Source organism: Pipra filicauda, unplaced genomic scaffold (genome assembly GCF_003945595.2).
Source record: "Pipra filicauda isolate LSUMZ 115617 unplaced genomic scaffold, ASM394559v2 scaffold296_size2174093_pilon, whole genome shotgun sequence".
Classification (NCBI taxonomy): domain Eukaryota; kingdom Metazoa; phylum Chordata; class Aves; order Passeriformes; family Pipridae; genus Pipra; species Pipra filicauda.
The window spans coordinates 607,519-624,221 of record NW_024104416.1 but is presented as its reverse complement, the minus strand read 5'-3'; the positions used below and the strand labels follow the sequence as shown (position 1 = coordinate 624,221).

Sequence of the window (16,703 nt, the reverse complement as noted above, 5' to 3'; positions counted from 1 at the left end):
GAATGAACTGCTCTTTTGTACCCAATACTGATGACAACCTTTGTGTACAACTTGAACAACAGAAGACAAAAAAGCTTTGACAAAGTTTTGTGAAACAGTTTCAGGACCAATTTGAAGACAGAGGACCAATATGTCAAATTGAAATTGTTTCCAAGATCTTGTAAAGGAAAGAAAATGTGCTTATGAAAAGCCCAGTAACCATGCCAGACACTTCCACTAAAGAGAAGTTGTTCCAAAACTCTCAATTAGCCTGTTCAAATGACTGCTAACCAATAAAATGCAATACCACCAAGTGTATCCACAGGAGAAGGTCCATAGACCCATTTCAAAGATAATACCTTACCTTTAGATTAAGAGACCTGTATTAAAATTTTAAGATTGCAAGCTACTTTTACATACATGTAGCTCAACACCAATCTCTAAAATTAAGTTTTAAAAAGTCTTACAAGCTTGATATATAACACTGCAATCCCTAACGCTCATGTGAATTAAGGCTGAATTATGTTAACTCCAGAAATAAGGGTAGTTGCTTTTAGTCACTCTTCTAGAAAAAAATCTTTTGCTGTTCCCATCCTATTTGCTAAAGTCCACTCAAATAGCTAAATCCTTAAACTGAAATTATAGTTTTCTTTTTTGATAATTCAGATTAACAGCAAGTTGTGCCAGTAGGATGATAATGGTGGGAAATATCAATTAATATTAATTATTTCAAGGTAATTACCAAAGATACAAGGTGATCACGTTCCTGAGCCATCTTCTCCACCAGACCAGTAAGGTTTGTCAGGTAATAATGGGCTACAACTTCTTTTTCCATCACTTCCTCCAGCTGCAGTTGTAAAACACGTATTTTCTTCTTTAGTCGCCTATAAAATGAACAGATTGGGAATTAATAATGGCATTAAAAACTTGCATCACATGTGCAAATCAACATGCACAAGTCTCAAACAATCAAACATGCTGCTAAAAATGCACTGGCTCACAATATTTGCAGTGCCAAAAGTACCATGTCCCACTTTTGGGGCTGTTTTTCTTTACAATATGTTGTCTGAATAAGAGTGACAATGATTCAAAAGAACAGTTTGTGCAATGGCTACAAGCTCATAATCCTTAAGAAATACAACAATAATATTGTTTTTATTTTTTAAAGTATTGTGACCCCATCTCTGAACCAACTGGGTGCATGAGAAGGTTTGCAAATAGTGTAAGGCCTTATTTCCAGTACACGAATGATTCATTGCTATAGCTAACTGTTACTCACACTACTAACTACTACAGTAAAGAAATATTCTCAATGTGCATGTAGTCACAGAAAAGTGAGCATGAAAACATACAAAGGTCAGCAAAACTTGACAGCCAAGGCTTTGGACGTGACAAAGATATGTTTAGGAAACATGTTTTTTCTGCAGTAGGTAGAAAACACTCACTATGGGAAGCCAGACAATTTTACAGATATTTCTGCTGTTATTGTTAGAAATACAAGTATTTCTGTACAAGAAAATGAGACTCTGGTGTGACCTGTTTGTCTTCTGTGTCACTTCCATTTCACTTTGCAGGGCCTTGTTGTCAGCCAGGCAGCTGTTTTTCTCCTGGAGCAGTTTCTGGTTCTCAGCTCTCAGTGATGTGACCCTTCCCATCACATCTTCCACCTCACAGCGCTTCTTCTCCTGCTCCTCCTGCAACCGTCTGCAAAACCCAACAGCACAGGACAGGTGTCATGGACAGACCTTCCTCACTAAAAAGCTAAATTACAGGAAGATCACCCTGTTAAAGGTATGAAAGATACACTGAGAATGCCTAATGTTCAGTGGTGACATCAGACAGGTATGACATTCTCAAATCATGAATTATTTAAATAATTCATTCTGACTGCACTTCATTTAAATTATAAAAATATGCAGCCAAATGTATTCCTTTTTTTTTTTTCCAAAGATGTTACTAGCAATGCCAAAATACAAAGTCTGAGAACTTCCCAGGACACAAAACAGCAACTTGCACTATCCAAAGGCTTGGAAGCAAATAAATTTACAGAATGCCTTCAGGGAAACAGTACTCTGCAGGCAGTGCATGGCAGCACTTTGGAGTTGTGCTGTTTCCTGTTATTTCTATATTGTAAAGACTGCAGAAACTCAGAACTCCTGGTTTAGAGTTTCAGGATCCTTTAGACATGTTCCCAAAGATGAGAACGAAAGATTGAAAACATTTAATTTATAGCATTGATAGAAATAAATAGATTTGACAAAAAAGATATTTTTAATGCCTCCTCTTCTACTATTTAAGACAGTACAATTAGCAGTATGTACTCTATGGTAGGAACACTCCTACCCATGTTTCTAGATCTGGGATATCCTTTGGTAAATTTAAATGTCCCTAAAAACCAAGAGAGTATTTTTTAAATACTTCTTTCCCTTTCTTTGTACTTTGGTAATTGCCTTCCTGGATTACCAGCAGAAGTTTGCACTGGCCTCCTACCTCCAGAGTGCAGCTCTGTTCATGTCCACGCTTTGCAGAACTGTTTCTCCATGCACCACACATAAATTCATACCTGTTTAAATCATTCACCAAAGCCAAGTGCTCCTCTGCTGCTATTCTGCTCTTCACTCTGGCTTTCAGCTCTTCACAAGTAGAACATAAAGCTTCTAATTGCTTCTGGTACTCTGCTATCTCTTCTTCTTGGCTTTGTTTCTTCCCTTCTAAGATTACTATCTGCTTGGTCAACTTTGAAGCTTTAGGGAGGGGAAAAAAAAACCCAGCTGGGTATAACAGAACTAATTCAATCACCTAGTGAAACTCCAACTAAACCATTAATATGTTAATTCCTAGTTGTTCATAGCATTATGGAACAGCGGATTTGTCTGTTTGTATTTTATTTTTTGTTGTCTCAAGCAACTTGTTTTGGTAAAATGCTGAAACTTCAAGACTGCTGCTTTTCTGAGCTGTAGGATCATTGAAACGTCATTTTACACTGAAAAATTCTCATTCAGTTTAAAGTGTTCTTAAATAACAAAAATGAATGGTTTGATATTAACAGTTCTTGCCACTTTTTCAGAAGAAGTCAAAATGTTATTTAGTGGCACTAGGTGACACTGACATTCTTTTCAGGATCAGTTGACATCCAGAGCTTGATCTCATATTAATGTCACCAACATTCAGCAATGTCTTTTAGGCACATATAAAGTTGCAAAAAAACCCCAACCAAACAAAAGCAAGACCTCCCAAAAATGACAACAATAGAAAATAAACAAAAAACCCCACAAAAAAAACCCCAAACCTGTAGTACCATCTTTAGTGTAGTTCAAATGACTGGCAACTCAAGCACTTTACCTTCTTGCACATGCTGCCTGTGACTGTCTTTTGCTTTAGCTTGTTGGATTTTGAGCTGCTCCATCAACAATCCATTTTCTTCCAAGACCAGCTTGGCCTGAGTTTGTAGCTGCTGCCTGCAAAGATAACCAGCTTGTAAATAAAATATAACTCAAATGTTAGCTTATGTCTCCATTGACATTCAACGGTGTTAAAAATCATGTTTGCACCTCATTAAAGAACAAAGTGAAAACCCTCATTGGAAGCAGTGTCAGGACCTACGGTAAGCTTACTGGAGACAGGAACTCACAACCATCAAAATGTAATTTATTCTAAATAATGTTTAAAACCTTTGAGTAACAAAAGCAAAAAATCCCTACAGAAAGAAGGAAAAATCAGTATGTGTGCATTAGGAGTGTAGCATCCTAGAATGGATAAGGTTTGAAGGGATTTCCAACTTCAGGAGGTCATCCTGGAGACAGCATCATAACTAGTAACTGAAGCAGATTTGTTATCAAAACGTGATAAAATCTTGGATAGCATTTGGATTTACTTGGCTTTGACCTCCAGAAAAATACTGCCAGTGAGCTTTATGAGCCTGTGAGGAAGATGGGCATTTAAAATGAACTCTCCTGAGCAGAGAACTCAACTCTCTGCTTTTTAACTTGTATTAATTCAGCCTTTAAGAAAAACAATACCAGTCTTTCTGATGTTAAAAAAAAGCTTAAGAAAGTATTTGCTGTTCTAGTAAGAGTTAAAAAAGTTGAGAAGTATTAGCCAAAGTGTGTTTTGCAATTTGTGGACAGTATATAAGCAGCCAAGGACACATAAAATATCCACAGTATTTTATTAAAGCACCTGTGCAACACTTTGACCCCTTAATAACAACCTACTTAGCAAAATCTATGCAGAACTATCACCTGTAATTCTGCCTCGAGCAGGTGCTCATTGAAAGTCAGTCTGTGCTATTGGGTCAATCTGCAGAAAGACTTCACAGTGGAAGAGACAGCTGGAGTCAAAATGCTCCTCATGTAGACACTGAGCCACCTGAGCCCTTCCACAACTACCACCTGAGCCATGGGTGCAGGAAGAATTTTTATGTTCACTCACAGGGGATGCTGTTCCAAAAACTGTTACTCTGGTTAGGAACTATCTTCCAATTTCCACTTCAAGTTTGTTCATGGTGAATGAATACCCAGTTATTGTTCTAGTAACACTGCCCTGAGTCCCATAACAAAGTTCTTTGTACACTCCATGTCTCCTGTTCCTGCTGCTCCCAGAGAGCAATACTGTCCTTCCTCAGCCTTAGTTCTGGAGTGAGAAAGGCCCATGTGCCTAAGCTCCAAATAAAAGAGGCTCTCCACCCTTTCAGCTTTGATACTCTGCACCTAAACCTGTGACCAGGACTCTCCAGAGATTTCCATACAGTTGTGTTGTTCCTGCCCAACCTCTACTGGGAGGACTTATTCTAAAATAGCCCAGGACTGTACTACCTTTCTTTTTCTTTATAGCTGTTGCCTTAAAAAGCTCACAATCATCTTGCAATGAACCAGTACAAACAGTCTCTTCTCCATCTCAGCTACCAACAGATGAATGTCTCAGGTAAATTGTTCTTAAGTCTCAAGTATTTTCTACTACTTAACTTCATTACATTTGCATTGTTTCATTTCTCAAGAATATTGAATTCTTCTAACGCCACACTCCGTTGCCATTTTATATTAACAGAAAACTGATGTCACTGGCACACTGTAAAAGTATGTAACCTTCAAAATCTGGGACAGAATTACATGGGCTTCAGGTGCAAAACTGCACATTCATATTGAACCTTTGCTCCAAAATGATTCCAGGCATTGCACATCAGCACTGTTCCATCAAGGCAATCGTGACCCTATTACCCCTTCAGCAAAACAATTTGCCTGAAGGGAAAAAAATTTTTCCTTAGAATCTGTAATCTTCAAAGTTTGCATGCAATAAGCAAAATAATGAGTAACTTTTAAATTAATTTCCAGTAATATAACTTGCCATTCTGTAGAGGTAATGAAGTTATTTTTATTTAATCGCTCATGCAGGTCTTCATTCTCCTTCACCAACTCTTCAACTCGTGCTTTAAAATTCTTCATATCCTCCTGGAAGACAAAGGATTTCACATAAAATTCTTTAGAGGTAAGTATTTTGTTTTAATTTTTACATCAAAAAAAATCTTTATAAACATATATGTTTCTAATTCCTGACTTAATAGCATATTATTTCACAACTCACTCATCTCTAATTCAGATGTGCATATTTTATTTCTAAATTGTTTCACCAATCTAGTAATAGCTGATTAAAAGAATGCTGATATTTGATTTGTGCCACATTTTTGCAAGTCGTAGATCCTTAAAATACGTATTTAAAAAACAGAATTCTGGAAATTACTGGATGACACTATACATTTTTAGAAGGAATGACATGGATTTGAATATGGTAGGACAAGACAGAGAATTTACAGTAATAAAATCCTTGGTGTTTTCTGCTCATTTTATGGCTTAATTTTTTGAAGGAAATAAATCTATTTTTAAAGCCTATGGAAGTTCTGCTTTCATACCCACAAGCAGGTGGAAGAGAAGCTCTACAGAGCACTGAATCCCCATTATGGATGACAGCAGTAAATTCTTTCTACCACTGTTTATGATTTACTCTGTTCTTAGAGCCCATCTTCCACCTCTCAGTGTAGTGCCCACTTCTGAAGCTGAACAGGCTGACAAAAACAAGCAAGTCAAGAAGGATGAGACACAATAACTATGCATGGAAAAGTAAAACAAAGTCACTTCAAACTTGAAGCAGAAAAGAGCATTGACAAATCCCTTCAAAAAATGTCAGTCATATATTTCCACTTCAGTGTGTATTTTAAATGGCAACTTGCCTCATGTTCAAGAATAAAATCTTCCTTTTCTCTTATTCTGTCTTCATAAGCCAACAGAAGAGGTGACAAATACTTCATATCCAACTTAAAAGAAAATTTAAAAAAAAAAATCAATAAATAGAAATTAATTACAAAAACTAATCTCCTCCGTATTTTTTACTTCTCCTGCTATAGATTGTTAGTTTTAAAAGCTGTGAACAGTTTTTGTATATGACTTGCTGACAAAAGGGCAGTTGGACACTATATTGACACACTTCACTAAAAAGCAGCTCTAACAGCAGAATGTGGCTGCAAATGAATACAAACCAAAACTGAAACACTACAGTGATTATCACTAATTAAAAAATTATCCCAGATTCATTAGTAAGTGGGAAAGAAATTTCTACTTTCTCAAATCTGCATTTTTAAAACTAAATAGTACGTGATTACTGGCTATTATGGCTAGAAAGACAGAGCAGGAGGATTTTCCTGTACAACACAGTTCTGAAAAACAATGAGGAAGGGAAATGTAAGATCTGATCAGCATTTCAAGGAGAAATTCTTTTACCTATTACAAATGCATTGAATCTCACAGACTATTTGCCTTCTCCTTGCCAGAAATTCATAGGCTACCATCAGAATGACTGAAACATTCTACTTTCTTTTAGTATCATCTTAAAAATAATAACAGCAGAAGATTGACAGTTAAGGAGATTAACAATTAAGCAGTAGAACTTGGGAGACCTTGAAGCAAACTATATGCTAGACAATGGTAAGTGAAGAAGGTATTTATATTGAATATATAGAATATTTATAATATTCTATTAATTTGTGATAGTTCAGCAAATTAGGTAAATAATATCCTGAATGTTTTGTTTCCAGTAAAGAAATTCTACAGCTTTACTTAGAAAGGAATTAACAGAGAAGTGAAAATACTATTTGACTTACCAGCCATGGTGGTGGTGGTCCTTTCATGGGTAAGCTTTTCAGCTTTACATGCTAGAGCAGATTTTTAAAAAGATACTGATATTATTTCCTGCTTTTTGAAGCACCAACTGCAGTCACAACAAAGCTTATGTTTCTAATTACATGTGTTGCACATCTTATACACACTCAAAGTCAACAAAACTGGAAGTTCAGTATCTTACTAACACAGGAGAATACTACTGACTTCTTGAAGTTAGACTTAATGATAAAGGCTTATTTTAAATTTCAGGAAAAGCCTGTGCAATTTGTAGACTTTGTAATAAACTCGGAGAAAATAAAAACCTCAAAAAATAAATAACAATGGGACAATTTAGTAGAAACTGCCTTTATAACCAAGACTCTCACCTCTTCTTGGGACAATGACCTGAATTTAGTTTGATAGCGACTTAATTCTACATTTAAACGATGGACCACCATTTTCAAAGCATCATTTTCATCTACCAGTTCTTGTGCTTGTTGTCTGAGAGAAAGTAATTCTGTTGCCTCCTCTGTTAAAACAAATATCCAACAAGAAAGTTCAATCAACACTCATGAAATGTTCACAACAATTTGTTAATTGTAATGAAAAAGAATTAATTTCAATAAACTAGAATCATAAGAGAACTTATCTCAAAATACAGTTATGGAATAATCCCATGAAAAATTATAATAAAAAACCCAACCACCAAGTATTTTTTTTTTCACGGTTATGTAAGTATTCCTTGACAAAATTTCTACAAATGTAGAAAACTTTCCAAAAGTTTGGAAACTACTTCTGCACAGATACTTGCCTAAATCAATGACTTGAAAGCTACTACTACAGGAACAGGTTGTAAGAAATCAGAAAAATCACACCAGATAGCTACAGAATGGCTTGTGTGTTTCTCCCACCTTCTCTATGTGAGTCCTCTGCAGCTTCTTTAAGCCTTCTGTTTTCTTGTTCTAGTTTCTTCAGCTTTAACTGCTGTTCTTCCATTTGCTGTTTTGTTCCCTCCAGCTGCTGCACCACAGCCTGGTATGCCTTGCTCAGAGACCAGTTCTCTTGTTTTAGTTCTCTGAACTTTTCTTTAGTCATATTTTCCCATGCTTGCCTTGTCCGAACAGACACATCTGCAATGGCACAGCCCAAGGCATTTAAATGGTATTCAGACCAGAATATGAGTTTCAGCAAATTACAATCAGTTTTTTCCAATATCAGCATGATGTATGAGTGATACTTTATAAGATATAAATCAGCTCATGGCTCCCAAAAGATAAGATCAGAAAGAATTAAAAAAAGTAGGTTTGGAGAGAGCTGTGGAGTGGCTGCAAGCTCCCACCTTTTCTCTCAGACACTGAAAACATTCCTTCTTTAATTGGGAAAGAAAGTGCCAGCAGATCTCTCTCTCCCAAGCATCAGTGACCAGAGAGATGAGACAAAAATGTTCACTGCATGGACTAGTCAGTCTTCTTGATCCCTTCTTATTTTCATCACCTATACAATGAAAGCTTTACCTTTCTTCCCACAGTTTCAATGATCTGTTACTGAAAAGAAGTTACTTAACAATCCTTACAAAAGTAAAATGTTAGATTATCTGCAAAACCGTGGATATATTGTTGCATCAGTAATAATGGCTCACACTTCCAAGTTTTCCTTGCCATCTGTATGGGATAAACAGGTGACCTATTAAAATGAATTTTAGCCTTGCCAGTATAACCTAATAGCACACAGGCACCAGTGTAACTCAGCACAGGACAGCTCCTTAGAATAAGATTTATCTGAAGCCAAATAAAGAGCTATCCCTTGTTACTGAGGAAGGCAGCCCATGGATCTTGTGTGTGTTCACCAGCTCAGCTGCAATGACACACTTAATAATGGTGACACCCTCCAGTGTAGATTAAATTTAAGGTATTGGAGAGGTCCAGCATGACTTTATTACATCATTTTACAATCATTTAACTTTAGACTTCAAAAGTCACTCAGATTGGAAAATAAAAAACAAGTCTAAGCCACCTAACACAAAAAGCCTGGGACTGTTGTTTTGATACATATCACAGAGCACTCAGCACTTTCTCATCTCCTGTACAGGGAAAATACTTTCACACACACACAAATACAAGCAGAAAAATGTATTTTTATATAAAAATGCCTATTATTAAGTGAAGAGGTGTAGTAAAGGCATAGAAAAATCCAAAGTACCTGGGGATGGTGGAGGTTTTTCACTTATCAGATTTTCAGCTAATGGTTTTTCCTCCTAGTAGAGAAATAAAATATGAGATAATTTGCTTTAACAGTCACCCTTTCTGTAGTTCTCTGAACAGCATCACTGTTGGAGAACTTAAGAAACAAAACTTGAGAAGGAGTTTCTCTTATATTAACAAAATTTAAGGCTGGATTCACTGCTGAGAATACACAAACTTCTCACTCATCTTGGCATCATTTTGTCACTTACCACTGCCTTCAGTCACTTGTGGACATTTGAAACTGTCACTATTATTTTTAGTTATAAGAAATGTATACTTCTCAAAATATTTTTTTTTATGGCTGACATAAAAGTCCCATAAACATAAGGCGTCTTGACCAAACAGGATGGATATTGTTCCCACTAACATAAGACTTTAGACTAATCAATTATGATATGAACTTGAACTGCCAGTCCCTAACTGGGTATCAGCAAATAAATAAAAATGGAAAATGTTCTTTAAAGTTGAAGAATTTTGTTCTTGCTTTGCTGTAAAAAAAATAAAAGTACCTATTTTTACATTTCTGGAAGGTTCTTTCACCAGGAAAGAAATCCAGGCTCATTTAACCAATGTATTTACTTGAGGTGAACATGATAATAGAGACTTTCTCCATGTTCCTATAAAACAGCAGTGAGGTTTTGTAAGGATGTGATGCCATGAAATTTAACACAGTGATGACACTGAGTGACATTGATGACTAAGTGAGTCAAAACTTATGAACAATTTCAAAAGAAAACATATGTGCTCAAGAACTTGAAGGAAAAAGTTATGATAACCATGGAAAAATTGACCATTTCTGTAAATAATATTCCAGCAAGTTAAAACTGAGAAACTAAACTTTTGGGTATTCTTTTTCTTTTATGAAAGCAGCCAGACGGGCCCAGTTGGAAAACTATAGAAAAATGTGGTGAAATCAGGCTCAGAATTTGAAAATTATCAGTAAGAGCCATGTCTTGCTGTAGTGTGATGTGTCCCATTCTCAGTTTCTTTCTTTCACATGAGAAGTAACAGAAGACAAGAAAAAAACAATCCAACTTTTGTATGTATATTTACCTATATAGCTGTATTTCTTCAAAAGGAATGGTTAGCCATTCTTGTACTCTAAAAGAAAAAGATTCCCTAGTGGCAATAAATTAATTTTCTTTTAAGTGACTGCAAACTAACAGCTCTTTATGACACCCTATTTTCCAAAATACATCATAAATCAACCTTTATCTAAGTCTTACCTTTAAGTTCAAGCCAAGATGTTGGTCTTCTGCTAAAGAAAAACAGATCTTTCAGTCAACTGAAATAAAAACTGTTTGTAACTACAAAAATTATTTGTAAACTATAAGGGTTCATAAGGATATGTATGCACACATATGTACAATGCAAATAAATGTAAGAAAGTCCTCCCCAACCCACAGATTAGCTCACTAATTTTCCACTATCCCTTTCATGGGGTGTTAGGACACTGCTGTGAGACCTTCCTTTCCCTCACACTGTATAGATGCAAGTGGGGAAGAAATGATGCTGCACTGTTGGCTTCTATTATCATTTTAGAATTTGACTAAAGGACAAGTGAAGTATTTTCATTGATTTCACTGGGCTTGAATCCTATTGCATCTCTGAACAAAGCAAGTGCAGTTCTGGCAGCTTCCAAGACCTGCAGCACGTACTGTGTAGAAGAGGGATTAGAAATGGTGTATATATCCTGTTCTTTTCAGTTCAATGCCTTCATTTTCCAAATGGTTTTATGAAAGGAACTTATTCTTTTTGGATATTATTCTCTATAAAACTTCTCAAATATCTCACTGATATAATACTGAAAAAACACTGGGATCTAAAACAATAAAACTTATAAAGACAATATTTTTTCAAAACAGACTCAGTTCTGCTTTCTCTTTCCTGTTCAATAGCTACAGAGTGCTGCCATCCACTGTAAAAACTGCATTTTCCAGCTCTGAAACTAATTATTTCCCATTTTCCTGATTTTAAAAGAACAGACGAGACAATTATGCAATAAAACTGTGACACAAGTAGATTGGTCTTGTTGTATTGTTTTAATTTTTTCTCCACAATATTGTATTGCTACAAGAAAACAGCTTAACAACAGGTCCAGTTACAAACCAAATGTCTCTGATCTAATGAAATTACTTATTGAAAAAAAGTTATTTGTGAAGCTTAACAATTCAGAGCTTAGGGTGATAACCTGAGCCTGACGATCAGGGTAATTTCTCTATTCTTTAGAAACATCCTCTGTGACCTGATGTACAGTTTTAAGGCCTAGACCTTAAAAGACAGCAATAATGATTCAACTTCTGTAGAAAGGACAAGCAACACTACTATCATGTCATTTGATTATTAAAAAACCCAGAAGCTCTTACTGATGGGTTTTTTTCGTACAAGGAACATGACTGATTAAAAATGTTCTCCTCTATCTGCAGCTTTTTTTTTTTAACATTGGTAGTTTCTATAGTTCCTAATTTTTTCCAGTTTTTGAGCACAGTAACACTCCAGATTTCCAGAACATAAATTGAACTGATTCACTGGATTTATAGTAGAGAATGACTGTACTGGACAAGACAGAGTTCACAAAACCTTTTTTTCCCCCCCTCTCTTTTTACACTGGCTGATAGTGGATATTTAGGAAGTCATTCCACAGTGAATATAGACCAATCTTCCCTCTTTATGCATCTTTTCAATGTTCTATAATTACTTAAAATTATTGTTAAGTAAATAGTAGCATTTTTAATTGCTCTTTTAAAAAAGGGCTATACCATTATCACATAGTATTACATTTATTTTATTCAAAAATTACTTTCCCTATGGTTTATGGCATTTTGAAGTAACAGTAAGTTTATTTACCTTCTATTTGCAAAGTTGATTTATCCACCACCACCTGAGACTCAGCTTCCTGGGAAGGAACCTCTTTCTTGTCAGTGTTAGAGGTGAGAGATGGTAGAAACTCTTCCTATGAAAAAACAAGACAAGCCTATTTTAATCATGGTATCAGTGTTAAAACAGCCCTTCTGCTTTGATATCTCTCTGAAATCTGTAGTCTACTACTGTCTCTTCACCTAGGGGTGTTTTTTGGTTTCTTACAATACAAACCACAACTCCAAAATGTGAAAGACTGATGGTTCCACTTCCCTAGTGTTGTTTTTTTTGAAGAAGCATTTTTTTGAGAGGCATTTTATTGCCTCTCTCCTACTCAGGTACCTCTTCCCATTTGTTAAATTTTTGTATCATTTTGGACTGAACTTTAAATATGCCTTAGGAGTATTAAGTTGTGCATGCTGTTTAAGACAATCCAAAATTATAACACAGAAGAAGCTCCTGATCTTCAAGGTAATTTATTTCATTTGATTCCCAATCTCCCTGTCTCTATAAGTCTGTGCTCATTAGCACAATACTGAAACATGAACTAAGCTTTCACCATTTAAGAGTAAAGTGCTCTTAACAAATCATCTACTATGTAAGTACCATGGCAACATAAATTATTGGGCATTTTACAAGAATAAATTATGCATTATAATTATATAAAATACCAGTGTTTTCCCAGTAAGAAAAGGCTCCCAATAATCAGAGAGAGGGAATCTGTGAGAACCAACAAACCTAACTCATGTAAGAGTAAATGAATCACAAAAATAAGCATGTGAAATAAACACTGAATAAATGTCTGAAGAATAAGAAGAAAACATTAAGCATCAGAAATATTTAACATGTGCATTAATATATTAAAACATGGTAAAGTAATTAACACACTTAAAAATCCTACCTTTTTATTTCTGCAGGGAACAGCATAAACAGCATTTGTGCTAAAGCTTTCTTCCCTCTTCTCATTACTCTGACAGCTGGACTCTGCCTCTTTATCAGCATCTGAGACATAGGTATCCATGTCCTCATCTTCACCATAGTGGCCTGATGTTTCCAGGGACTGTACAGGAGATTTGTCACAACCATCAGGTTTCCAGGTGGACCTGCAGGTAAAAAGCAACTTAATGCCACTTTCAACTCTGCTGCTCACTCTTCAAAAAAACCCACATAGTAAAGTAGAACCATCAGTTTTACAATGTACACCACAAGTCCACACAGCTGACAGAGGCGAATGTCTGCACTAGGAATCTAGCCTATGTGTGTGCTCTAAACCAGACAATTAATACTGGAACTACCTTGTCCTCTCCATCTTAAAGAAAATGCCACATTAGAGATAGAAGGTTGCTAATTCTACCTAAAGAAATATCTGTCATGTAACTGTAATATCTGCCATGTGTCATTTAACTCAGTTAATCACACCTGGCAGAAATAATATATGATTTTTACTTCTGACTGCTGTACAATCCAAGTCTGCCTCTCTGAAGACTTCACAAGAAACGGCAGAAGGATTGTAGACACTTCAGACTGAATTTATGATGTGGTGAGAAAAAAAGCAGGAGTTTGCTGTAACTCTTTGGTAAAATTGTATCACTGGCAGGTTCTATTTCTAACCTGAGATAGTAAACCAGAAGTGTACAGTACCCTATTCTGAGCTGGGTCACTGTTGCATATGGTTCAAACCCTTCCTGTTCCAAAGAGGTGGAATCACTCTCAGAAAGGGATCTCTGCCGAGGCTGAGGAATAGCAACAGTGCGCCCTGTGAGTGCTGTGGCAAGGATTGCTGCTGCCAGAGCAGACCTGCAAGAGAACAGAGAAAAACCAAGGAAGCAATGCTGCTGTCCTCTTGTGCTCTCCACATTTGACATATCTTCCTTTGCAAAACGTCTTCACTATTTAAGCAAAGCAAAGTGTTCACAGTTCACAAGCATAAATCCCACTGAATGCCCACAGGACTGGTTATAAACTATTAACTCCCAAAGGAAAGCACAAAATGGGGCAAGCCATTGTAATGCAGCTTTCCAGTACAATACCTACTGTTTTTCCCAAATCACATGCATGAAAATCATGACATATTCTGAGTTACTTTCCTAAAATTCACATCAACCATTTACAACATTTAGCATTCACTTTAGTCATAACAATACTACCTGGCATTGTGTAGAAAAAGTGTTCCAAGTCCTGCTATTTTGCCTCCTAGTTTCCATTATTCCCTACCCTGAACCTTTTACTGATGACTCTGAAGTTGTTAATAAATGTTGGCACACTGCAAACCAGGACAAGTAAACAGAAGTGCCTATTTGTGGGACACTGTGGAGTATGGGAAAGGATATGATGAAGAGGAAAAACTAGTAGGAACTAAGATTAAAGCAAAGAAATGGCAAGGACTCTAAAGGAAAGAAAACAACTGGAAGTCAAAAAGGAAGAAGAAATGAACTAGGATTAAGTAGGAATCTTATAGAAAGGCCATGGAAAACAACTGGAACTGAACTAAACATGGAGAAAATATAGACTAAAAACTGTAAGAAACTACAACTTAGAAGAAAAACAGATTTGTGGTTTTTTCTATGTGACTTGCCTATATTGCTACATCCAATCCAATGGATTATGCCAGTTTTTTAAGTCCCTGTCATGGGACTTAAAAAAAAAAATCCATAACATTTAATTTACGGTTTTCTAGTGTGCTAAAATTTCCTGACTCACAGCACTAGTGCTGCTGCAGCTCTACGGTCTACTGTGGCAGCCAAATTAAAAATTACTCTAACTTTAAACAGTCCATTTGTCTTTCATTGACTCAGACAAGTTCCATATTCTTAATGGTTATTACCCTAAGTATGTAGCACACTTAGGAGTGGGAGAAAAATTTGAAAAGAGGGGAAGCGACCCACTTAAAAATATATTGGTTTTGTGAAAAGCTTTATACAAATACTGCAGCAAGGACATGTGATTCTTTTAATCATGCATTTCTAGTAAGTTATAGTACTTGAGGAAGGGAAAAAAATAAAAAAAAATCAGAACATACCTGGGCCTTTCTGGAGAAGGGTTTGGACTACGAGGGGGAGGGGTGCGGGGAACTGCAGGTTTAGGAGCTATGGTGGCAGCAGGGACCAGGCCATGAGCTATATGTTTCTAAACAATTTAAAATAAAATTAGTTGACAATGACTTTTAAGGATTACAATGAAAAAAAAAAACAAACAACAAACCACAGAACTGAACACGCACAAAAACTGACAATGCGAAATAATGTAAAAAGGAAGAACAATGACATGCAATTGATGCAAACTGAGGACTTGAAATGGTTCCAATTTAACTTTTTACATGTATGAACAGCTGCAAATGGAGGTTAGAAAGTAATTTACATGAGAACCATGAATGAAGGTTTTCTACCCACTATATGGCACAATCTGCAAAACCAGAATTTTAACATCATCATTTTTTCCTGTATATACATACAAGAAAAACAGGACTAGAAAATAACTTCTTTCAAAATATTCAAATGCTGCTTCAGAGTGACAATATTTGTCCCTTTCTTCAAGAATCTGTCAGTCAGAACTAACCCTCAGTCACAGCAGTATGAGATGGACAAATAACCCTGTCATTAAGTCTTGCAGTCAAGGGTTCAACCTGAATTAAAAAAAAAATCTAATGAATGCTTTAGCAGCAAACACAGTAATTTTTTTAAAAGGGATAATATTAAACACCAGCTCAGAAGAAGTGGGACCAGAGTTCCCTACAAAGAATGGAATCATGTAATAGTTGAGGTTGGAAGGGAGCTCTGGTCTAGTACAAGTTGCTGCTCAGAGCTGGGTCAACCAGAGGGAGTTGCTGGGGACCCTGCCCAGTCACATCTTGTGTATCCCCAACCTGGTCCAGTGTTGAACCACCTCACAGTATTTTATTATCAGGTTTAAGCTGAATTGTCTGTGTTTGAATTGGTGCTCATTGCCTCTTGTCCTGTCTCTAGGCATCAGAATAAATGAGGCCATAATAACATCCATCAACTTTGGATGGAGTAAAACAGGCCAAGTTCCTGCTATTTCTTCTACAGAGATTCCCCCTCCCTCTCCAAGTTATTCTTTAATTTACTACTCCAACAGGGGAATGAAGAGGCAAAATGGGAAATACTTCTGTCTTCACAGGAAGGCACATCAAATAACTAAATGGTGCATTACAAAGACAGCATTTTTACTCAGCCTTATCTTACTGCATCTTAATGCACTGCTCCTGAACTCTGCAGGTCTGTCTGGGACACACCGGTTTGTTTGCTAAAGGCTGGTGACTGGAAATATCTTACTGTGATCAGGGAATACGGGGAATCAGGGTATCAGGAAATACAGCTGAACTAAGAGTAAAAAGCATGATAACAACAGAGGATCGATACTTTAATTCTAATAACAAGAGTTCAATCAGTTCAAGTGCGTTGGGAGATAACATTGCTGGCAACTCTGCAACCTTCGGCTGCCCTGAGCTCTCATT

At 36.3% G+C, this 16,703-nt stretch overlaps 1 protein-coding gene across 2 annotated transcripts in view; it reads right to left on the bottom strand.

Moving 5' to 3' along the window:
- Positions 1–16,703, bottom strand: part of CEP89 (centrosomal protein 89) — a 32,967-nt gene that overhangs the window by 15,522 nt on the left and 742 nt on the right. The window contains exons 2-16 of one of the 2 annotated variants that reach the window (XM_027744732.2): positions 15,249–15,355; positions 13,871–14,026; positions 13,131–13,332; positions 12,218–12,323; positions 10,597–10,628; positions 9,327–9,381; positions 8,039–8,257; positions 7,514–7,656; positions 7,130–7,180; positions 6,203–6,286; positions 5,323–5,426; positions 3,322–3,437; positions 2,543–2,723; positions 1,516–1,683; positions 722–863 (exon numbers count right to left, since the gene is read on the bottom strand). In XM_027744732.2, the coding sequence (XP_027600533.2) occupies positions 722–863; positions 1,516–1,683; positions 2,543–2,723; positions 3,322–3,437; positions 5,323–5,426; positions 6,203–6,286; positions 7,130–7,180; positions 7,514–7,656; positions 8,039–8,257; positions 9,327–9,381; positions 10,597–10,628; positions 12,218–12,323; positions 13,131–13,332; positions 13,871–14,026; positions 15,249–15,355 (1,866 nt within the window). The remainder of the gene's footprint in view (positions 1–721; positions 864–1,515; positions 1,684–2,542; positions 2,724–3,321; positions 3,438–5,322; positions 5,427–6,202; positions 6,287–7,129; positions 7,181–7,513; positions 7,657–8,038; positions 8,258–9,326; positions 9,382–10,596; positions 10,629–12,217; positions 12,324–13,130; positions 13,333–13,870; positions 14,027–15,248; positions 15,356–16,703) is intronic. The other variant, XM_027744733.2, reaches the window with a different exon arrangement.